Source organism: Elephantulus edwardii, unplaced genomic scaffold (assembly GCF_000299155.1).
Source record: "Elephantulus edwardii isolate Elephantulus edwardi_28Jun2011 unplaced genomic scaffold, EleEdw1.0 scaffold00007, whole genome shotgun sequence".
NCBI lineage: Eukaryota > Metazoa > Chordata > Mammalia > Macroscelidea > Macroscelididae > Elephantulus > Elephantulus edwardii.
The window spans coordinates 602142-626567 of NW_006399757.1; the positions used below are offsets into that span (position 1 = coordinate 602142).

Consider the following 24426-nt stretch of genomic DNA (forward strand, 5'->3'; position numbering starts at 1 on the left):
TTGTTGGCCCTTCTCCCCCTCAAATGGTTCATTCTCTCTCTTTCTTCTTTTTTTTCCATTAAAAGTGCAATAAGAGCCAAAGGGGCTTTTCATTACCAAAATAAAACTATCTATATATAGCATCCATTTCTTGGTAAACATTGCGGGTAGAGTCCTTCAGAATTAGTAAGTCATCTAAAATTCTTAAGAAAAAGTATCCCACTTGCACACTCAAAGCACAAACTTAGAGTTCACAGTACAAGGCTCTGTGGTATAAAGTGCCTATGAGTAGCTTCCCATCATATACTGTGGCCACAGAACTTCCCTGAAGAACAGATCCATTGTTGGCATAAACTGTTGTCACTGTAGGTTTCTCAGTCAGAATATTCTGGATGCGGAGAACCTGTACAGGAGATACAAAGGATTAATATAGAGCTCCCACAGGCCATGTCACTCCCTCACCAACAACCCTTCTTCCACATGACACAATGCTTAAGAAGACTTGTGTTGAAAACATCAAAGTTATCAATCTCTTTACTGTTTAAAATTGAAGTACTTTCTCAAATCTTCAAAGTAATTTCTTAAATCATCTACTTATCCTATGAAAATATAGGGTTTAGCATTATCATAGCTATTCAGCATTCATAAATATACTCCCACAAAAACTTATGTACTTTAACACTACTTTAACAGTAAGAAAAATCCTATCATAGGGTGACTTGACAATCAATCAGGTATTTCAAAAACTGCCAGTGTGCCATGTGGGAAGGGCATGCCTTTGTAAAAATGCCTTTTGATTAAGCTTCTACTATCATTTATTATATCAAGAGATTTTTCATAAAGAATGTGAACAATGCTAAAATCTGCCAATTATTGGCTTAAGGCAATTACAAAACCACTACATAATGGTTTACTGTGTTCTCAGTTCAAAAGGACTAAACAAACCACCCCTAACAAGTGCACTGTGCTATTAGTTCACAGGACCTGAATAATTAAGCTTGAAAAATTAAAAATATAAAAACCTCAGATGAAGGAGGATTGTTGGGATCATACACGAAGAGCTTCTGGCCATTGGAATGGCAGCCGACCCAGATGTCCCCAGAGGAAGGATCTGTAGATAAATTATCCACCAGTGTATCCAACTTGAGCACCTTCCAAATGAAGAAAACATCAGTATCTAATGACACTAAGAGACTGGATCAAATAATTTAGGTCAAACCTTTGTTGCCTCTATGCATGCAGGGAAACTACACACATCTCCTTGCCTCTAGCTTTCTGGTCTCTGCATTGCTTAAAATAAAATTAATAAGCTGGTTTGCAGCCACTTTTCATCTTCCTTGAAATTAAAGAAGTTAGGGTGCTAATCAATCTATCTAAATGTCTCTCTTAAAAAAAAAAAAGAACTCTTTCTCTCTCAAAAGATGCACAATGACCACTTTCGCTCAAGGAACTCACTCAAAGCAAGACAGGAAATTCTTAATCAAGCTAAAATATGTGTTGTCGCGCAGGAAGAAAATAATCATGGTGTAGAACTCAATTTCTACCCTCATTTATTATTGAAAGAACTGGCAACATGCATATACCTTCATTGGAGAACTCACCTATTAGTCTTTTCAATTGTGGAAATTCTTACTGGAATTCATTGCTTACCACCAGTACTTAATAGAATGAGCCCTAAATCTGACGCAAACATCCCTAATTACCTGCTGCATGTAATCAGAATCATGGTTGGGAACAGGAAGATTTCTTTAGCTGGAAGATGATAATGTTAAAACAATAACAATAACAAAAACTCATCTAGCACCCATATTTTATTCTAAGGAGTTGATTAAATCTATTACACCTCTGATATCCCCAAACATGATAAATGAACATCCCCTTTACATATAAAATGTATTACCTTCAGCTGAGTTAAATTCATACTCGGGTGTTTTTCAAAAACATGAATTTCATGAGCCAATATGTCAGCAACATAGATGTACCTTTGCAGAGAGAACGAGCTGGTAAGAAACTCATGTCAGTATAAAGCTTCATTAATAAACTATGTAAAAATAGGTTAAAAAATATGCCAAGAAGGTAATCAATGGTGGACCCTCAAGAATGTCTAGTAAAGGTCAGTTTTTATTTAAAAAGTAAGCTTTCAGAATATATTCAGTGTTGCAAGACAAATCAGGAAATTGCTAAAACTTAGTTCAAATGGTATAGTAAATAAAAGTATGTGATGATTTTTAACACAAAGTTTACAAAATTTGTCCTTCAAAGGATAATAAAACAATTAGGTTCTGACTTCATTTAAAAAAAAAAAAAGATCTAAATTCCACACTAGAATTTTCTATCCTGAGGCATCAATAACTTGTAAAAATACATACTCCTCATACACATTTTATTAAACCATTCACATAATGAGATTTTAAAGAGATGAGCATCTATTTTGAATAATCTGTCTATATCTAGATGGGGATAAATTCCTGGCCTGTTTTAGGGAATTTTACTTATCTAATTTATTGTTTCCTAAGCATCTTGTGAGTACGTTTCATGTGTAAAGCTGTAAACTCAATGTTGGCAAAAGCAAAAGCAAGAGCAAGACACAGCCTCTGCCCTCAAGAGTTTTATGATGTGCTGGGAAGATCTGACTGGTTTACATACATTAAACAGTTTACACAGTATGACCATGTTTAAGTAATTGAGAAATTGGATCAATATCTAGATCTAGAAAGCCAGAAGGGTTCAAAAAAGAGGAAGTATTTGCACAGAATATGGAAATAACAGTGTGGATTTGAGCAGAGAGTTAATATGCAGTAATGGACTTTTAGGCAGAAGAAAACATGCACAGAAGCACACAGGGACAGGCAGAACAAGGAGGCATGTCTGTAAAATAAGGAGTTCTTTGTGTGAATCATGCGAGGCCTGGGAACGGGAGAAAGTGAAGGCTGGAGCCAGCCTCTTAAGAAGTCTAACTCTTTAGCCTGCCTTAATTTGATTAGTAACCGGACTCCATGGAATTTTTAGAATAAGGAAGTGGCATCATGACAAATTATCAAACGTGTCCAACAGCTAGCAAGCATTTGCTCTGTACCCGGCACTGGGCACTGGTATGATGAGCCAAAAATGAAGACAACAGAACACCCTTTTGTGGAATGTTACAAAAAGACAGACTTGGCAACAGTGCAAAACAATGGAAAGAGACACGACACGACCTGGAGGAAAGCTGACACCTGCGGGGTAGCGAGGATGCCAAGCAGATGTCAGGGGAAAGGAAAGGAGGGTGAACCAGGAGGACTTTTTAATTTGTTAGTTGTGATGTCAAAGAGAAGGAGGTGAAGCTGCTTTACCCCCACACTATTTATTATTATTACTACTTTAGCTTGGTTGACAGGAAAGTCTGACTCTCATACAGAAATATGATAAACTGGGAGCTGAACAGGTTTAGCCGGATAGGGTGGCCCAGATATCAGTTATCAACTATTCAAACGATTCTGCATAGGGAAATTTAGTTGTTAGGACTATCAAGTTTATTTTGTTTTATTTTCTAAGTACTTAAAACTGTCCCAGTCACTAAGGTAGTAATAGAGAAAGTAAAGAGTTTAACATCCTTTCTTATAAGCTATGGTTGTTGTTAAGTGCTGTCAAGTTGATTACGACTCATAGTGACCCTTGGAACAGTGGATGTGAACCTGCCCTAACCTGTGCCATCTGCATCATCTGTGACACACCTGAGCCCACTGTTACAGTCACTGCATCAATCTACCTCTTTCAAGGTCTTCCCCTCCTGTGCTCTGGTGGCTAAGTGGTAAGGAATTGTGCTGTCAACCCAAAGGTATGTGGTTTGAAACCATTAGCTGCTCCCTGAGAGAAAGATGAACAGTATCTTCCTGTGCAATTTCCTGCCCTGAAAACCTACTGGAGGGTCAGCTATGAGTTGGTTCCAACTCTAGGGTACTGAACAACAGCAGCAGCTAAGGCTGGGCATATAAAAACAGAAAATTTGACAGTGATCTGCCAATATCTATGATGATGGTGGTTTTGGCACTATCTATTAAAGTTGGATTCTTGGGGTTTATTCTTTAGAAATGCTTGCAGAAAAGTGCAAAGAAGTGGGGCTTTCTGTACAGGACATTTAAGTGCTGTCTTGACTGCAATTTGAGCTCATGTCTGTATGACTCCAAAATCTATAAACTTAACCATTATGTTGTAATGCTCTCTTAGAAACATCTGCCTGGAAAGATAGTTTCATCACTGAGTAAGAATTATACAACAGTTGGGGGGGGATAATAAACAACTTGCCTACCTATCAACACGAAACTGGTTAAATTAAAGATAATCCTTAAAGGAGAAAACCATGAAAATAATTATTTGTTGGAAACGAAAGAGAGCTCTGGTGACAGAGTGGGTAAGGTGTTGTACCACCACCCTAAAGGCAAATGGTTTGAGTCTACCAGCTGCTTCAAAAGAAAAAGATGGGCACTCCTCTTGTGTGATTCACAGCCTATGAAAACCTGTAGAGAATCACCTGTGATTTGGATCCAACTCGATGACAATGAGTTGAGTTGAGCTGTTATTTGAAAGGAAAGGCCTAGCTGGATTTTTAACAGGTAATTACAAATATTACACTACTGTCTGGTGGCTTAATGGTAAGGAGATGTGCTGAAATTCCTAAGGCATGAAGTTAAATCCACCAGCTACTCCGCCGGATAAAAATCTGTAATGCCCTCCTGGGTGATTAAACTGCCTCTAAAAACCTACTGAAGGGTCAGACAAGACTCAGGTTAACAACAACATATAATAATTTACATTTATAAAATTATATTCAACCATGATGTACCAACATTTAACTGGTATTACAGGCTAACACTTTATGATTGTATGATTTCACAGTAAGCAATTTTTTTTAAAATAAGAATGTCAAGGAAAGTATTTCCAGGTTGGAGAAAAGGAGAAAAATAAAGACCTTAGTCCATCATAATGGAAGAAAAATTAATATATTACTCTAAGACTAAAAGGGCTCTTACTTCTCATCAGGTGAAATACTGATCCCACTTGCTGAATCAAATCCTTCGGCCACGACTTTAACTTCATTTGGACTATAGTAGATAACATTTGCCCAGTGTAAGTTTAAGTATGTTTCTAAATATTTTAAGAACGTATCAGAGAAATAGTGGTCATTGGTGGCATAGAAATGTGTAGGTCCAACAGCTACAAGATCATTCACGCTGAAAGAGAAATTAATATACATGAAGAAAATCCAAAAGTATTGTTTGTTTCTATGCTAAAGCTTAAGTATCAAGAAAGGGTATATAATGTGCTTTAATTTTTTGGAAGATAAAGGAGCTTTGGTTGCCTAGGGGTTAAGAAGCTGCATTTCCAAGTCAAAGGCAAGTAGCTTAAATCTACCAGTTGCTCTCTAAAAGAAAGATGGGCAATCTCCTCCTGTGTGATTTATAGTGTCTGAAAATCCAATGGAGGGTCAACTACAGGTTGGTTCCAAATAAACAGCAATGAGGGGGTTTCTTTTCTATTTGTTTTTAAGCTTATATCACATCATTATAGCCATATGCTATAACACTGTCTGTCAGAAAATAATTATTACATACTATGCCAGGTAATTTGAAGACAAGTCATTTAGTGCAACTATTCTAAAAAATAAAAAATAATCTGATGCTATCAGGGTATGCTTTTTGATGGCAATAAACATAGTTTTCTGGAATACTGTGCAAGAACAGAGCTGCCCATATTATAAAGATGGATAGTGTCTTGTTGACTGGTGAGCTGGGGAGGCAGTCAATACCATTTTCCCAGCTTCCATTTACTCAGTTGCTGCATTTTCCCAAGTTTCATTGCTTAGTTATTAGTCAAACTAAGCTTGACTGCTCAATTTCTACCCGACTCACAAAGGCAACCTACTGAGAATGAATAAGCACTCAATAAACACTTGCAGAGAGATGGATGATGAAATTGCCACTGCACAATGCTTCAGGTAAGAAATTTCCACAGTAAAAACAATCACATCTTTAAAAGCAGTTAGGCAAAGGTGTTATTAAATTTAAATTGCAATTATCCTATGCAGCAATGTCTGAAAGGACTGCTTTATCCTTTGTTAAGTGAAAAATAACAGAGCTCCAGGGAAGATGGTACCCTCTTTCTGAAGGCTCCTGAATGCCATTCATAATGCCTGAATGGTATTTACGCTATTTATTATCAAGTGCATTTGTGGAAGAATGATCAGAAGTTACACGCTTAAGCCCTTGATTGAAAAGTAGAAATGAAAAATATTCATTAAGTATAAAATAAAAGAAGCAATTGGTTAATGCAAGCTGAGCACTGGAGGTACAAATGGTTCTCTTTCAGCCACATTATCAACTAGGTCTCTATTGTTGAAGTGGCTCCAATCCTCTCACTCGTGTGGGGCCAGAGTCCCCACTAATCCTGTGAAAAGTGAAATCCCATTTACAACCCACACAAAGCAGGCTGCTCTTCTTCAGAAGGATGGGCATTATTAATTCTTTTTGGTGATGGAGGGTGACAGAACTATCAGAGGAGAAAAAAAACCATGACGTCTGTCTTCTACTCTCAAGAAGGACTTGGCAGCCCCTTTCTTCTCTTTTCAGCACCTCTCTTGTCTGTACCCTACATTTATTTCTTTGTTACCAAGGCAAGGCATACAGAGCACTGACACTAACCCTCATATGCCATTATCTCCCTGCTGTAAAAAAAAATCGTCTCTTTTTGATTTTGAAAAGTTGAGAGGACCACCATGCAGTGATATTCGAAAATGCAAAAGGTAAACTGGAGAATAACTAGAACAGAGTTAAGTACCTTGGAAGAAGTTCATGTTCGATGGTTTTGATATGCAAAAGAGAATTGTCTTCTTCTATATATTTAAAAATTTCCACTGTATTCTTGAATTCTGGGTGGTTAACGACAAAGAGATAAACTGTATCATCTAAAAAAAAAAAAAGAAAGAAAGAAGAGAATTCATTTACAAGACATAACCATAGGATCTATGGGCATGTAGTGATATTTAAATACCACCCGGAAGGAAAGGTTGACTGTATAAGCTGTTACACAAGTCCAAGTCTCATTCCTCTTCCCATCTTTCTCATAGCTGTCTAGCTGGCATTATTTCTGATCAGTGGACCCCTGACCTTTCAGAATTTCCCACTCCATCATTAATAACCTGTTCACAGTTCAATTCAGAAATAAAGCCCCTTTAAGTGCTTTGATCCTAAGTATGTGGACAGGTTATGAAATTTAAACCATCCTTCATGTACTGTAAGAAATTTCAAAATGGGGCAAACTTACTGCTGGCTAAGGAAGCAAACCACCAACTGTTCGCATGAAAAAAAAAAAAAAGAGAAATAATGCATGAGCTAATTGTTCTTCTCTCCCAATCAATATGATCCACACGTATTTTCCACAGTTATTTGTAAACCACTGCAAATTTTAATGTTTCAAGCTGATTTGCTCTTACCGTCATCTATAAAAGTGCTGATGCCATGTGGATTAAATGAAGCAAAATTAAAGCCTCGGCTGATTCTTAATTCTAATGCCCGTGGTTTTTCTTCTTTTAGATCCATCATTAGAATCCCTCCAGGTTTATCTGGTGTGAGGCTGTGGAATCCCGGAAACTTCAGACCCTTGTACCAAAACAGAGAGGTAGTGAGAAAAAAGTTAAATAGAATGGCTTGAATATTGTAATGAATTAAAATGAAGGCTACACATACATGCTAGAGGGTTTGGATCATTCATTAAGGAAATAAATGATAGCTGCGTAAAGATACAAACAAGGAGTTGAACAACATATAATTGGAAGCTGGAAAGTTGAATAATAAATTTTGCTGAAATGGGGCAGAAGATGGAGTTTATTCTCTACAGAAGGTAAAACATTAAGTATATCAACAAGCAGGGGATAGTGGGCAGGAAGTTCAGAGTGGAAAGAAGTGTGAGTTTCCATATGACAAACACAAGCTTTCAATTTGCTCCCCAAATGCCAGAAATCTTGGTCAGTAGAGTAATTAATCCTTTCCTTGTCTTATAGCCAGCCCATTTCCACTCTACCAGAAACCCCTGTTGATTTTCCCTTGAAAAATACACCCAAATCATAAGGACATAAACGTTTCTCACTACTTTCCCCATGACTGCAATGATCCCGACCCCCATCACTTGTGAATACATCATTTGGTGTCTTACTGGTCTTTCTGTTTCCTTAACCTGCTCCGGTCTATTCTAAAGTCATCATTCATATTCTATTAGGTTATGCCACATCTCATAACAACAACAACAACATGCCACATCTCTACTCAAAACTTTCTAGTGCCTTTCCAACTCATTAAGAGTAAAAGAAACATCTATGACTGCCTGAAGGCAACCTGATCAATCTGCTGTTCTCACCCTCTATTCCTCTCCCCAACCCAAACACCAACACTCAAGGTAGGGAAGAAATTGTGCTGTCAACCTAAAGGCAGGCACTTCAAATCCACAGGTGGTCTGAGAGAGAAAGATGGGCAATCTTTTCTGGTGCTAGTCACAGCCTCTGAAATCCCTCTAGAGTGTGAACCATGAGTCAGTTCTGACTTAATAGCCCATAATAACAACAACAACACACCTCTACTAATCAACTTATCGGAGCTACTATGGTTCTGGTGGCCTAGCGGTTAGAAACTGTGCTGCAATCCCAAAAGCAAGCGGTTTGAATCCACCAGATGCCCCACAGGACAAGGATGGGCAATTTCTTCCCGTGCTATTAACTGCCTCTAAAATCCTGCTGGAGGAAGGTCAGCTAAGGGTTGATTCTACCTTGGTGGTTGTTACATGCTGCTAAGTTGCCTGTGACTCATAGACACCCTATGTACAACAGCTCTGAAGCCTGCCCTGTTCTGACTGAGCCAGTCTCACTGACACACCTGCCACTGACACACCTACTCCCCACTGCCCCTCTACTGTATCAATCCATCTCATCCAGGGTCTTCCTCTCCTGCGCTGTCCCTCCACCTTTCCAAGCATGATATCCTTCTCTAAGGGACAGTCGCTCCTGGCCATGCGCCCAAAATGTGTGAGATGGAGCTTCAAAATCCTAGCCTTCAAGGAGAAACCTGGCTTCACCCTTTCCAAGACAGACAGACTTATTTGTTTTCTTGGAGGTTCACGGTATGGATGTTCAAAACTCCTTTCCAGTACCACACTGTACAACAACAATATGATCATTCTAGCCTTGATATTCCTCAATTCAACACATTCTCACTCTGGTCATTCATATACACAGTTACTTCCACCTAGGAATGCTTTGCCTCCAGAGAACTAGGACTCCCCCTCTCTCAATTTCTTCATGTATGTGCCCAAAAGTTACCTTTTAAATTATGTTGTCTCCAACCCAAACAACCCTGTTCCTGCTATTCCCCATCCTGCTTGACCTTAACACCATGAAATACACACACATATTTATACATACGTAAATATCATCAATGAAGGGGCTTCCAAGCCCTCCAGCAAGTCTTGTGAGGCAACTCCTCACAACAAGCTCAGCTCCTCTCAGACCTTCTGGTCCTCTTCTTTCTGCCTCTAAGTCTCTTCCCCTAAATGTGAAGACTCACTCTTTGCCGCCAATGGATTTCAGGTCAAATGTCTCCCTTTTCAGAGAGACTCTATCCTAAAGTGGTAGCAGAACCCCACTCTTCTTATCATCTCATCTTCTTTATGTTTTGGTTAAAGCTTTTATACCACCTACTGTATTTCTAGTAGCTTAATGGTAAGGAGTTGCACTATTAATCCAAAGACACTCAGTTCAAAGCCACCAATGGCTCCACAGAAGATGGACAACCTCCTACCATGCAATTTTCTGCCTCTGAAAACCTGCTAGAGGCTCAGCTGTGAGTGGATTCTGACTCGATGGGACCTAACAACAATAAATGTATATTTGTTCAATATTTGTCTCTCCCCCTTGAGATGCGAGCTTTATATGAAAGCTGGAATTTCCCCCCTCATTTTGTTTACAGCTAGTTATTGGTACCTGGAACCATGTCTGGCATTAGGTCCACCTCTGTTCCACTAATTCTACCTTTATCATGCAGTAGATCCCCATCTGCATACTGGTCTATTTGATAATTCTATTTCGTTCTATTAATTCATCATGCCGAGTCCGGTGTTAATATACTACTTTCTAAATTACTACGGCTTTACAACCCACTGTGATACATAGAGTGACATTCCCCACATTCTTGCTGCTTTACTTTTTCAAAATAGTCTGAGCTATCTTTGCTAACTTACTATTAAGAATAAATGTTAGAAATTAAATTGATATTCTGAATAGAACCAGTTACTAACAGTCTATTTTCCAGTTAATTTTTGTTAGTTCATGGGAAAGTCAGATTTTCACATGTTTGTTTTGAACCCAACCATTTCATAAAACTTACCTCTTCATTTCATTTCATTACATTAGTTTCTTAGACTGCTTTAAAAAAGAGGTATTTACATTGTTTTAAATGAATGGAATTGTAATCTAATTTTTTACCTTACATTTTTATTTTATATTGATAGCTGTAGTGTTGGTGACCATTTTCTTCTTATGTTGTACATTAACAGTATGTAGATATGTAATGTTTCACCAATAAAGATTCTATTTTGCTGCAGGATTCTGGGAAATTTCCTTCTATTTCTAGTTTATTTGAAGCTGGTAGCCTAGTAGTAAGGAGTTATCACCAAAGGCATGTGGTTTGACTCTATAACGTGCTCTGAAGGAGAAAGATGGACAATCTCCTTTCATGTAATTTACAGTCTCTGAAAACCCATTGGAAGGACAGCTATGAATTGGTTTTGACTCAATGGCACATAAAAACAACAACAGTAAGGAATGAGTACGGCATTTTATTATGTGCTTTTCAGCACTCATTATGATAACTGAAGTCTTTTCTCTTTTAAATCAACTAATTAGGAAATTATAATACTGATTCTTTCTGACACTCTTAAGCTGAAGTCTTCCTGGTAATAATGTGACTTTTTAACACACTGTTCTACTAAATGACATCACACACTATTTTGTGCAAATTTAAGAGTGTAAAAGGCGCAGTAAAATATCACATTTGCACAAAATCCTTTCAATGTTGAAAAAAATCTATCAACAATGAGATCATTTCAAAGCTCATAGGCCCAATAAAGAAAAGAAACTGGAGTTAAACTATCATCAAGAAGCTCTGAGAGCCCAAGTGGTTAAAGTACTCAGTTGAGAAAAGGAAGTTCTAACTCATCCGCTTCCAAGATTTCAACCTTGGAAACTAGATGGGTCAGTTCTTCCCTCGATGGTTGCTATGGGTTGGAATGGACTTAGAGACAGTGGGTTTGCTTTGCTTTTATACTATAGCCACATGACAGAGGCACTTCAGCTGTTAAAGATCTCCATTCATCATTATTCTCTCAAAAACATCATTTACATGCATAGAAAGTTCTACTAGTGATATGGACAAGGAAGACTGAATGTTCCCTGTTATTGCAATCATTTCACAATCTCTAGCAATGTCACCTAAACACTCATTAAGCATTGTATTAGTTATGAGGTAACCCTGAAACACAGCTGTGGAATAAGATGGTTTAGATGGGCTAAAATGCTAAGAGGAAGGTCAAATAAACAGTCATAAAAGTCCACTGCTATCAAACCATTACACTTTGGGCATGCTGCAGGAGGTGCCAGTCCTTGGAAGAAGACATGATGCTGGAAAAGGCAAAGGGTCAGAGAAAAAGAGGAAGACACCCATGAGACAGACTGACACAGTAGCCCTAAGAACAGTCTCCAGCGTTATCAGAGATGAGGACAGTGCAGCATAAGGCAAGCAAGGTTCAAATGTGTTGTTGACTATAAGTCGTAGTCATATCTTTGTGCATATCTTCAGGAAGAACCAGTCTATGCAGGGAGAAATCATGATGGAAAAGGTAGAGAAAGGGTCAGTGAAAGAGAGGAAGATGCTTTAAGAGATAGACTGACCCAGTGACTACAACCTGACAGATTGTAAGGATGGCACAGAATAGGGCTGGGCTAAGTTCTACTCTTCACAGAGTCACTATGAACCATAGTGACCTCAGCAGCATCTAACCCAGAGCCTTCTACTTTATTCAGGCTTTCTGCATCTTAATATATGAGCAATTTTGACCTGCAATTTCAGTGTATTTCCGAAGCCTCTAGATATGGTACAAACATGAGCATCTAAATAAACCCAGTCTCACTCTATTAGTCGGGTAATTAAATAAAACTTTTCTTTTAAAACTATCTTTTTTCTACTAAGTATACATTTTCTTTTTTTGGCCAGAGCTCACAATATTTCTTTTTTCCTCTCAGTGGTAACAACCTGCAGCTCGGCGTTTCATATAATAACCATAGGAGACTCAGAAGTGTCCTAAACCTCATTCTCTTCTAAGATGAATTCTCTCACCTTGCTCTTACATCTCACAACTATTTTATTAGTGCTGAGACTCTCTTCTAAAGGACCTCCAACTTTTTCACATCCGAGTTGCAGAGCCTGAAAATAATGGATGCTGAGAGGGAACAAAATAATTGTAGGCCACCTTCAGCAATGGATCTATTCTTTCTCAAAAACTACTGGAGCTGCGAAGAAGCCCAAGACTCTCACTGCTGCCCAAACAAGGAAAGCAGCGGGCCAGAACCTCCCACCAGCCCACTTTCGTGGATTTCCAATCAGCACAGAAGTCAGTGCACACCAGCATCACTAAGACTATCCATTGTCAGAGTCTTTTTATTCTACATCAAGGATATTTTTCCATTTAGAAGAATGAAAGCTGAAGCGAAGGGTATAAACAAAGTTAAGTCAATGGCTTTCCACTTATGGTAGGCTAGTCAGAAAGACAAAATAAAGGGGAAAATAAACACATAATAAAACAACTTCTTTGTTCAGGAGAGCTGGTATAGGTTATCTCTCACTTTTCAAAAGGCTCCTTAAGGCACTTTGCTTTTATGAAAAACCTGTATTAGTACTAGCTATTGCTAACCTAAAGAAACTGAAGAGGATGTCACCGTTATTTTTTTTTAAAGAGGCAAAAAGCTAAAGTTAAGTTTAGCAGTTAGTCACGAAAAAGTCAAAGCAGCTCTGCATCTGAGCACAGGATCTACACTTAGCACTTCAGTATAAATCACCATGTTGTTCTTTTGCACCATCAAGTCACCTATGACTCATAGCAACCCCATGGACAATAGCTATCAACTCCACCCTGTCCTGAGCCAGTCTCACTAACTCCAACACACCTAACTTCATTGTCCCTGTAACTGAGTCAGTCCAGATTATCTGGGATCTTCCTCTCTTGCAATGCCCCTCCTCTCTTTCAAACATGATGTCCTTCTCCAAAGACTAGTTCCTCCTGGCCACATGCCCAAAGCATATAAAACAGAGCTTCAAAATCCATGCCTTCAAGGAGCAGCTTGGTTTCTCCCTCTCCAGGATAGACTTTGAATTATGTCTGTGAGCACATAAGAGTTATGTTGGGCTATATGTGTAGCTTTACAGGTTCCTTTTAGGGTCTAAAAATGCTCAAAATTTTCCTATATAAATTAACACTCTATTCTTTGCTTTATGCAATTTCTGTTTACACAAGGCTTCATAGGAACACATTATTCTTGGACAGTGGGTGACAACTGCCTACTGTCAAGCAATATATAATGTTGTTGTTGTTATGTGCCGTCGAGTCGTTTGCGACTCATAGCGACCCTATGTACAACAGCCCTAAACCCTGCTCTATCCTGTGCCAATCTCATTGCCTCTGACACACCCATCCCGACTACCCCAGTCACTGAATCAATCCACCTCATAGAGAGTCTTCCCCTCCTGCGCTGTCCCTCCACCCTCCCAAGCATGATGTCCCTCTCCAAGGACCTGTCACTCCTTACAACATGTCCAAAGTATGTCAGACGAAGCCCTAGAATCCTTGCCTCCAAGGAGTAGCCTGGTTTAACCCTCTCTAGGGTGAATCTGTTTGTTTTCTTGGCAGTCCATGGTACATTCAATACTCTTCTCCAGCACCACAGCTCAAAGGCGTCAATTCTCCTTCTATCCTCCCTAGTCATTGTCCAACTCTCTGATGCATAACAAGTGATTGCAAAAACCATGGCCTGTATCAGGCGCACCTTAGTCTCCAGAGAGACGCCACTGCTCTTGAGTACTTTAGAGAGGTCCCTAACTGCAGACTTTCCCATCGCAATACGTTATTTGATTTCCTGGCTACTGTTGCCAAGAGTGTTGACCATGGAGCCAAGCAAACTGAAGCTGTGAACAATCTCAATCTCTTCACCATCCATCCTGATGCTACTGATTGGTCCAGTAGTGAGAATTTTTGTCTTCTTGACATTGAGCCTCAGTCCATATTGAAGGCTGCAGTCCTTGACCCTCTGCAGTAAGTGCATGAGGTCCTCCTCAGTTTCAGTTAAGAAACTAAGAGTTTTTGTCTAAAATGGAGTATCTAATGAGAAAAAGTATGGATGTTGTCTTTAATGCAGTAAAATGATAGGATCAAATGTTCTGAATAATGTCTCATAGATCTTTTTTTGGTTGCATACTTTGCACATGCTGAATGAGCTAGCGTATTTTAATGCAGAGGAGGAAATAAAGAGCAATAAATCAAGTGGCAAACACTTTTTTCTAGCTCAATCTTTAGATAAGCTTGAGGGCATTTCCCAAGACCCTGTTAGACTTCTCTTTTTACTAAGGTACACTTCAGAAAGTGATGGAATTTTGAAACTGGTTACTGATCCTCAGGCCTGATCAAACATCTTCAACCCTCCACTGCCCGGCTTGGGGGAGGGGCTACTCACCACGCTGAAGAAAGCCAGGCCATTAGGAAGAATGTCGATATCTTCAGAGCCAGCTTCTGTAAGTTCAAGGAACAGGCAAACGTCATGTTCAAATTCTGTTATTTGTGAGACAGTGTATAACAAGGTCTTTGTTTACTTCATCAGCATGATGACTACATTTTAAGGGAAGGTTCTGGGTTGTTTTGGCTTTTTTTTTCCCCCAAGGAAGCATTCTATTTCATAAATGTCAGCTTAAACTCCTTCCTGCAGTGACCTTCTGACTTTAAATATTAGATATTGTATGTTTACGCAAATCAAAGTCAAGTAATCACCACATTTACAGCAACAACATGGAAGAAGTTGACATCTGTATGCTCTTATGATAAACATCCAGATGTCTGTCTAAAAGTAATTGACATCAGGGGAATATTACTTTCAGAAGGAAGGACTCATAGTCACTTAACCATGCAAACACCCTGTCCCCTCCTCTGCTCATTCCAACTGATGCAAACGTAGACAATTCTCTCATTAACAGACATCAAACACCTGGGATCACACATTCCCTCTGAAAACAACGCCTGCTTGTTCTCATAAGCAAAGAAAGCTTTCCGCTTAATCTTTAAATTTAAGCTTTAAATTACGTGGGTGTGGGCCAGGAAAGAGAACTACAGCAAAAGAAAACGAATGAAAAAACACCATGTACCTAAACCAGATGAAGCTTCTGACTCTTGTCTCTAAAGCAGGCTACAATTACTATTGATTGTTTATTGATTGTCTGCAGTACATGCCACACAGCCCAGGGAATAATTAGGCACAAGGCCTTCCCTGGAGTCGTACTGTGTAAATTCGGCAGATAACAGACCCAAATACAAGAAAAGAGGAAAAATGGCTTAGATTAAGCCAAATCATGATGCATTCTTTGAGTCACCAAAATCCAATCTTCCCCTTTAAGACTGCTCCAAAGGATTTCTTCAAGATTATTTCTAGATTGTCAAAATGATCCATCCAGCCTTTTTGCTTTTGATTCATGAGTTTGAAGTTGGTCTATTGCCTCAAGTGTTGCTGTCTCTATCACAGCAGGGGAAATAAAAATTAGAAAGATGGGCCAAGAGCTTCACTTTGTAAATAATGAACCATATACCTATTTCCTGGAAGTACTATAGGTAAACACTGCAGAAAGGGATAGTAGAAGGATTTTTATAATCTGGGATGTGTCTGCCCCAACGAGAGCAAATAAGCTTCAAAGGGTCTAAAAACCCCTTAAAATTCTATGTAAAATTTCTTAGGTTTACACAGAAAAAGATTTTTCTGTGAATGGATTCCTTGGCTTTCAAAAGATTAAAACATAAGTCTGTAATCTGTTAACATGACTTAATCTTAGAAGTGGTCCCAAACTGAAAACGAACAGCACTTGTAAACACTGCTACACACTCATTTACTCTCTCTCTCACTCAAATTCTAGCCCAGTTTTGCTTTCTAGACGCAGTCAGTTGGAGCTTAATTAATGAAAACTCACTTTTCCAGGAAACATTATTTCAAAAAAATAATTCAATGTGTTATATATTTAAATTTATAAAGCAGGGGGAAAGATTATTTAAAAATATTAACAGTGCTTCTTTGGGTAGATTTGGAGTGATTTTTGGTGGTTTTTAAAAAATATTTTTCATTGTTTAAATTATTCTGAAAAAGCTCATTCCTGTTGAGTTGGAGCCGACGCATAGCTGACTCTCCCTTAGGTTTCTGAGGAAATAAATCACATGGAAGGAGACTGTCCATCTTTCTCCCAAGGAGCAGCTGAAAGATTCAAACCACTTGGGTAGGTATTGCAACTCCTTACCACTAAGTCACCAGAGTCTCTCTTTGTTGTTGTTTTTATGTGTCTTAATAAGTATTATTTTAATATTTCAAAAACTCAATAATTTTACAAGGACTTTTCATTTCAACCATATTGTTAATTCCTTCCTAATAATCCTGCTACTTCAGTAATTTCAATTAAATATGAGTTATATCAATAGTTTTCCTTCTAGAATTTTCCATATTCTCATAGGCACTATCAGAAAGTTCTGGTCACCTAGTGGCAAGAAGCAGTGCTCCAATCCCAAAGGCACACAGTTCAAATCTACCAGCTGCTCCATGGGAGAAGGATGGGCAATGTCCTTCCTTGAGATTAACTGCCTCTGAAAACCTGCTGGAGGGTCAGCTATGGGTTAGATCTGACTGGATGGTGTACAACAACAACAACAACAACAACAAAAATTAGTTAGGTTTACAGCACTTCATATTACCTATTTGATCTGATAATTTCAAGAACAATCAAATAATGATGATGACAACTACTAATAATAAATACTTGGGCTAGTGTGTAGGGTACTGCACTGCTAACTCAAAGTCCAAATCGCTGGTGGTTGGAATTCATTAGCTGCTCCACAGGAAAAATATTGGCAAACTTTTAGAATGTTATCAAAGCTTGGAAATCCTCTGGACAGTCAGTCATGAATCAGTTTTAACTCCAAGACAATGACTTAACTTACCAACACTTTGAAAGTGCCCTTTATAAACACACATATACATACAGGGATCTGGTGGTTTAGTAATAAGGAGCTGTGCTGCCAACACAAAAGCCAGCAGTTCAAACCCATCAGGTGCTCTGTGAAGGAGAATCAATCATGAATCAATCTCGCTTGCTCTCCAAGGTATACAAGTGTTCAGGTCTTTCGTTCATATGGTTGCTATGAGTCATCTATAACTCTACGGCACTTAACAATAACAACAGCAACAACACACACATGCGCGCGCGCGCGCGCGCACACACACACACACACACACAATCTTCACACACTCACATAATTTTCAAACCCTAAGAGGCACTACTGATACCCTGGTAACAGGAGTTAAAAAATCAAAAGACACATTGCATTGGGATAATCTGCTGTCAAGAACCTCTCCAAAGTGCTAAGGAACAAAGATGTCAATTAAAAGACAAAGGTGTGACCAATCCAAGCCATCATCTTGGGTGTGTTTTTTTTTTAATTTGATATTAGTTTGCTTACAAAATTCATATACATTGTATTTCACACACTATCTTTCATTCACATTGTGTTTCATACAATTATTCCCTTTCATGTTTTATAAAATTAATCACCTTTACCCAGTCTTTCTAGACCTCTGATGGATGTTTCTCATTTCTTTACTCCCACCAAATTGTGCAATGCTATTATTTCCCCCTGCTTAGCCTGACCCCTCTTTTCTCATCCCTCCCCCCACCTTGGATCTTTAAACACATTTTACTAGCTATCTTTCTATTTCTACAATGATGGTCTTGTGTATGCACTTATGAGGCTGAATTAGTTCACTCAGCATAATGCTCTCTAGTCCTTCCCAAATTATGTAATAATCTTCAAAACTGTTGCTCCTGAGTGCTGCATACTATTCCATCATGTAAATGTACCACAATTTTGCAATCCATTCAATTGTAGTTGGACATGTAGGCTGTTTCCTCCATCTGTTTTTCAGTTTTAATTTTCTCTGGGTATATTCCAAGCAGTGGAATTGCTGGGTCATATGAAATTTCTATGTTCAACTTTTTGAAGAAACACCAAAGTACCTTACAGAGTGGTTGTACCATTTTACAACCCTACCAACAGTGTATGAGAGTTCCTATCTCTCTGCATCTTCTCCAAGTTTTATTACTTACTGTCCTGTTAAACTTTTGTCACTGCTACTGGGGCGAGATAGTATCTCATTGTGATTTTGATCAGTTACATCCAATGTATCCAATTAATAAGGATGACAGAAGAAGAGCCGATGCCTTTGAGAAGAGTACTGAATATCCCATCAATTGGCAAAAGAATAAGCAAATCTGTCAAGGAGGAAGGACACTTCTCAGAGGAGAGGATAATAAAGCTCCATCCCACATACTCTGGGCATGTTGTCAGGAAAGAGTAATCCTTGGAAAAAGGCATCTTGCTTGGAAAGCTGGAAGGTCAGAGAAAGAGAGGAAGATCCTCAAGGAGATGGGCACTGACTGTAATACTGGGTTTGAGCATATCGGAGATTGCTCAAGGATTGAACTTGGGATTGAAAAAAGTTCAGATCTCTTGTTTAGAGAGCTGGTATGAGTCATAGGTGACTTGATGTCACCTAACAACAATAAGAAGAAGAGACAATCAATATTAGTATTCTTGGTTTTTTACTTGAGAATATGGAGCTATTGAAAAGTTAAGCAAATTGTTTCTACATATGAACTACAAATTGTGCGACTGAGATACAAATAATTTTGATCAGAATTAAAAAGTGCATCAAAATACTCAACCTAATATTTAATAAATACTTCATCTAAAACATCCGTTAGAATCATCTCTCCAGATAATTCCTTTAGTAAATTCCATTGTGGTCAAGTTCTTATATTTGTTTACTTCCCTGCCCCCAATTTGTGCTTCCATGCTGTCATGAAGAATCATTTTCCTTACTTCTCTGAACAACCCATATTCCTAACTTCTTTCTTTAAAACTCTGTCAAGATCCTTTTTCTTTAGAAAGCCTTCCTAGCTTAGCACATCCAATTCTGATGCTTTTTTATTCCTTTAAAAAGTGTGTATTTATGCAGAAATCACCAACTCTCCCCCCATATTCACATTTCCCTTCTTTTTTAGCAATACACCCAGCATAGCAACAGAGATCTTCCAAACGTTCTTGCTGCAGACAGCGATCTGTCTACGTTTGAGTCAATGAGATGTGAGAATGCCTGACATATGCCATAACTAACAAAAAAAAAGAATTTCCATATACTTTCATTTTCTATTCCTACAAGTCTGAGAAATGTAACAACTTGGGGTTTGGCCTTGAACCAAGATGGAAGGAGTAAGTTGAAGATAGCTGTACTGCTTCCGAGACATCATGCTGGGAAAAGTGGACGGTCAGAAAAAGAGAGGAAAACTATCCACTAGGTGGATGGACAGTGGTTGATAAGAGTGGGCTCAAGCGTATGTGAGATTGTGAGGACGAAGCAGGATCAGATCTGTTGATCACAGGGTCACTATGAATTGTGGTCGACTGGACGGCACCCAAAACAACAAGAGTCATCTGATGGCACAGTGGTTAATATTTGGCTGCTAGGCAAACCTACGAAGTACAGCACAGGAGAAGGATAAGGCAGTCCTTTACAAAGAGTTAGAGCCTGAGAAGGCCAATGGGGCAACTGTGCACTGCACTAACAGCAGAGGTGTCATTTTTCAATAGTCATCAATCTAGAAAAAGATACTGTATTGAAAAGAGTCTCTGCAAAAGTTACTTAACTTCCTTTCTGTCAGTTTATCTGTTAGCAAATGATAAATTATGTTTCACCTTGCTGGTTATTTTGTTTTCCTTTTTTCCATAAGTAAATTATAAATTACATGAACAAGGATCATAAACATATTTTTTTAAAAAAAATCTTACCAGCATTAATATGAAGCTCTTGACCACTAAATGCATAAAACTCGTTAGTTGGCTAATGAGAGAGTCTATTCAGAATTTTTATTCAGTCTGGAGTTGTGAAATGCTAGGGTTTGCAGAGACGTTTAAAAAATAAAATGTTTCCCACTTTGGAGCCTCAGATAGAATTAACTAGCTCTTGTTAAAATGTTTATTATTTAGATGTTAATATGATGGCAAATTTAGGGATATGGAAACCTTAGTTCTCTGACAGACATGGAAAAGGTACAAAAGTTGAAATAGTGTACTCTTAGTGCCCATAAGGTGATGCATGGTTGATGACTACTGTTTATTAAAAGAGAAAGGCATGCAATAATATGATATACAAAGCACCAAGAACTGCAAAACTTCCTCTTCAGAGATGGGGAACATAGCATTTGAGGGTGTAGGTGACACATACACTGTGGGGACCAGCAGGAAAAGGGTGAAAGGATAGGAAAAGTCTTCTTTTAGAGGAGTGACCTAATATATGAGGTATGGCTACTATTGTTTCCTAAGCAGAAAATACAAAGCAGAACATTTTGCCCTTGTTACCTATCTTAAGAAGTTGTGTGTGCCTGTATTTCAGACCACCACCAAGCTACCAGAGCTTCCTTTATAAAGAGATAATAACAAATTACTATCAACCATTATGCATTGTTGTTGTTGCTCATTGTCGTCGAGTCAAACAAAACTCACAGCAACCCTATGAACGAAAGACCCGAAGCCTTTCTATAACTAGCATCGTTCATCAAAGTTCATAGTTTCCAGACGCATGTTCTTTACGAAGTGGATGCCACTCCTGCATTACTAATACAAAATTCGACAAATGTTCACATGGTGTGTGCTAACCACAGAGAAGAAGGAAAAAGTAAAAACGCAAGCACGATTCTAATTAGATCTAAATATATCCCAAATGTGCTTCTAATCACTCATCCTCTCTGCTCGGTTGCCTTTTGAAGTGCCTCAGAGGTATGAAACACTTCACAAGAGGGGCCATAGGTGACATATTTCCACATTTTTTCCAATTCCAGACAGCAGCTTGCACGTATCTCAACAGAAAGGTCACAGTACAGACAGACGCCTGGGTGGAATACCAATGTTGCTGGGCTTGCTGTTCCCTGAGGAGCCCTCCACTCAGTGAGCTGTGAAGAATACACTTGGCGGTTTGTCCTGCAGTGCATGTGGCTGTGCCCTATAGGCAACTCTGAAACTTGAATTTACAAACAGTTGGCTTCACAGGGCCAAGGGATGTTCAATAACTTGATAATTATTAACTCTGTAATACATGCCACCTCAGAGGACACAAGCAACCTCCCAACCTTGCATCCTGCCCCTGAGAGAAGCCACTTGACTCTTGACTACTTTTCATGTTGTTCTACTTCAGAGAGAAGATAGGATAGAGTTCCTGGGCTTCTTGGAACTCCTTTAGTTCTAGAAGTATCTGTGTTATCCAGCACAGATCTACACAGTCTGGCCATTCTGTGATGAGTTTGTATCCTCCTGCTGTTTGGCCAACTGAAATAAAAGGGAGCAACTCAAGGAGAATAAAGAAAAAAGGCAAATCACTAAGGAGATGAGAAAAGCCCAAAAGAGTTAAGAGGCGGGGGACAAAGTAAAGACAGAGGAAATGTGTAAAGTATCAAACAAGTAACAAGACCACAAAGATACTCTGATGCTCAAAAGAATGTTTTGAACTGTTCATTTTACATACAAGTGAACAGGCTTGTTGAATACGGACCAGAGAAGGGCCCCTACATGAGAGCCCGTCTAGAAATGCTACATCTGGTGTGATTCTTATGTCATTCTGAAATAGGTAAGTTAGTGAGTAAATCAGTCAAAAACACCAGGGTGACTCAGGACTTAGAGAGGAGGCCAGTGGGGATGAGTACAAGGCATTTTCAGGGTGGTGAACCCAGTATGCTTAAGCAAGTGATACATGACGTTGTGTACAAAGCTGTACAACACCAAAAGAGAAACCTATTGTAAACTACACTAGAATTTTAGTTAGAAATAATGCACCACCATTGGCTCATCCAATTTGAAGATTATACAAAAATGGCTAGAACGTATATTGACAGAGAATTGCCAGAAGTTCAAGCTGGGTATAGAAGAGGCCATGGCTGATGTCTGATAGATCATGGCTCAAAGTAGAAAGTACCAGACGAATGTCTATCTGTGTTTTATTGGCTATGCAAAAGCATGTGGTGACCGTATGGATCATAACAAACTATGGCTAACATTAAGGAGAATGGGAATTCCAGAACACTAATTGTGCATATGTTAAATCTACTGTTAGACCAAGAAGCTGTTGTTCAAACAAAACAAGGAAACACTGCAAACCATGAACACATTTCTAATGGTTTAACCTCAAGAAAGGTTTGCATCAGGGCTGTATTCTCTATATATACCTGCTTAATCTGTATGATGAACAAATCATTTGGGAAGTTATCCTTTACGAAGAAAGACGCGTATATCAAGATCAGAGGAAGACTGCATTATCATCAACAACCTGCATTATGCAGATGATGCTTGCTGAATGTGAAGAGGTTTCAAAACACATGCCGCAGAAGAAAAGCCTTTAGTATGGATGACATCTCAACAGCAAGAAAACAAAAGATCCTCACCACTGGGCCAACAGGCAATATTATGATAGATGGAGGAGAGATTGAAGTTGTCAATTATTTCATCTTGACTGGATTCCATCATCAACACCATCAGTACCAGAAGTCAAGAAATTTGGAAAGTCTGCTGTCAGAGACCTCTCCAAAGTATTAAAGAGCAGTGATGTCATCAGCTTAAAGACTAAGGTGTGCCTGACTCAAGCCACGGTCTTTTCAATCACCTGCTATGCACGTGAGATCTGGACAATTAAGGATAACAGAAGAATGATCAACTTTGAGTTATGGTTCTGGAGAAGAGTGCTGACTATCCCACAGACTGTCATAAGAACAAACAAATAGGTCTTGGAGAAAGCGCAGCCCAAGTGCTCTTTAGAGGCAAGGATGGTGAATCTTTGTTTCACATACTCTGGGCAAGTTGTTAGGAGAGGCTATTACTTGGAAAAGGAATCATGCTTAGAAAGGTGGAGGGTCAGTGAAAGAGAGAAAGACACTCAATGAGATGGACTGACAAACTGTAACAACAGGATCAAGTATGGCAGAGATGAGGATGGTATAGATAAGACATGGTGTGGATCTATTGTTCATAGGGTCACTATTAGTTGTATTTGACTTGAAAGCACTTAAGTACAACAGTATACCAACTGGCTCACCTGGCCTACTGGTAAGGACCTAGAAACACTAGGTCATCAGAGATCTGTTAAGTAAACCATAGTCCATGCAATTTAAAAGAACAAGGTAAATTAGCGTATCATGATGTAGAAAACTTTCCTCCCTGTATTTAATGCAGAATATTTATCCAAAGATGTCACTGTGGAAAAAACATATTTTGTGTCTCACTGAAAATTTACAGAAACTCTATTCCTTGGTATATTTCTGTAGGTATGTGGAATTTCTTGAGAGATTATTATCCATTTTGACTAACATGTAATGTTAGATGGATCTTGGCTGAAAGCAGGGAATACCAGAGAAATATCTATCTGTGTTTCATTGATTATGCAAAAGCATTTAACTGTGTGGATCACAACAAACTGTGGCTGACTCTGAGAAGAATGGGAATCCCAGAACACTTGATCATGCTAATGTGAAACCTATACTTGGACCAGGAGGCAGTCATCAGAATAGAGCAAGGAAACACTGCTTGGTTCAAAACTGGGAAGGGTGTACACCAGGAATGTGTCCTATCTCCCTATCTCTTCAACCTATTTGCAGAACAGATTATCTGGGAGGCTGGGCTGTATGAGGAAAGTGTGGCATCAGGACTGGAGGAAGACTCATCAACAAGCTGCATTATGCAGATGACACAACCCTCCTTGTTGCAACTGAGGAGGACCTGCAGTGCTTGGTGCAGAAGGTCAAGGACTGCAGCCTTCAATATGGATTGAGGCTCAATGTCAAGAAGACAAAGATTTTCACCACTGGACCAATTGGCACCATCAGGATAGATGATAAAGAGATTGAGATTGTTAACAGCTTTAGTTTGCTTGGCTCCATAGTCAACACTCTTGGCACGAGCAGCCAGGAAATTAAAAGATGTATTATAATGGGCAAGTCTGCTGTTAGGGACCTTATGACCTCTCCAAAGTACTGAAGAGCA

The 24426-nt window shown here is 38.9% G+C and overlaps 1 protein-coding gene across 2 annotated transcripts in view; it reads right to left on the reverse strand.

Annotated features, from left to right (window-relative positions):
* Window positions 1-58: 58 nt before the first annotated feature.
* Window positions 59-24426, reverse strand: part of PON2 (paraoxonase 2) — a 36825-nt gene continuing 12457 nt past the window's right edge. The window contains exons 3-9 of one of the 2 annotated variants that reach the window (XM_006880219.1): window positions 14780-14835; window positions 7448-7613; window positions 6793-6919; window positions 4989-5189; window positions 1880-1961; window positions 1002-1130; window positions 59-382 (exon numbers count right to left, since the gene is read on the reverse strand). In XM_006880219.1, coding sequence (XP_006880281.1) covers window positions 224-382; window positions 1002-1130; window positions 1880-1961; window positions 4989-5189; window positions 6793-6919; window positions 7448-7613; window positions 14780-14835 — 920 coding nt within the window. In that variant the 3' untranslated portion in view covers window positions 59-223. The remainder of the gene's footprint in view (window positions 383-1001; window positions 1131-1879; window positions 1962-4988; window positions 5190-6792; window positions 6920-7447; window positions 7614-14779; window positions 14836-24426) is intronic. The other variant, XM_006880220.1, reaches the window with a different exon arrangement.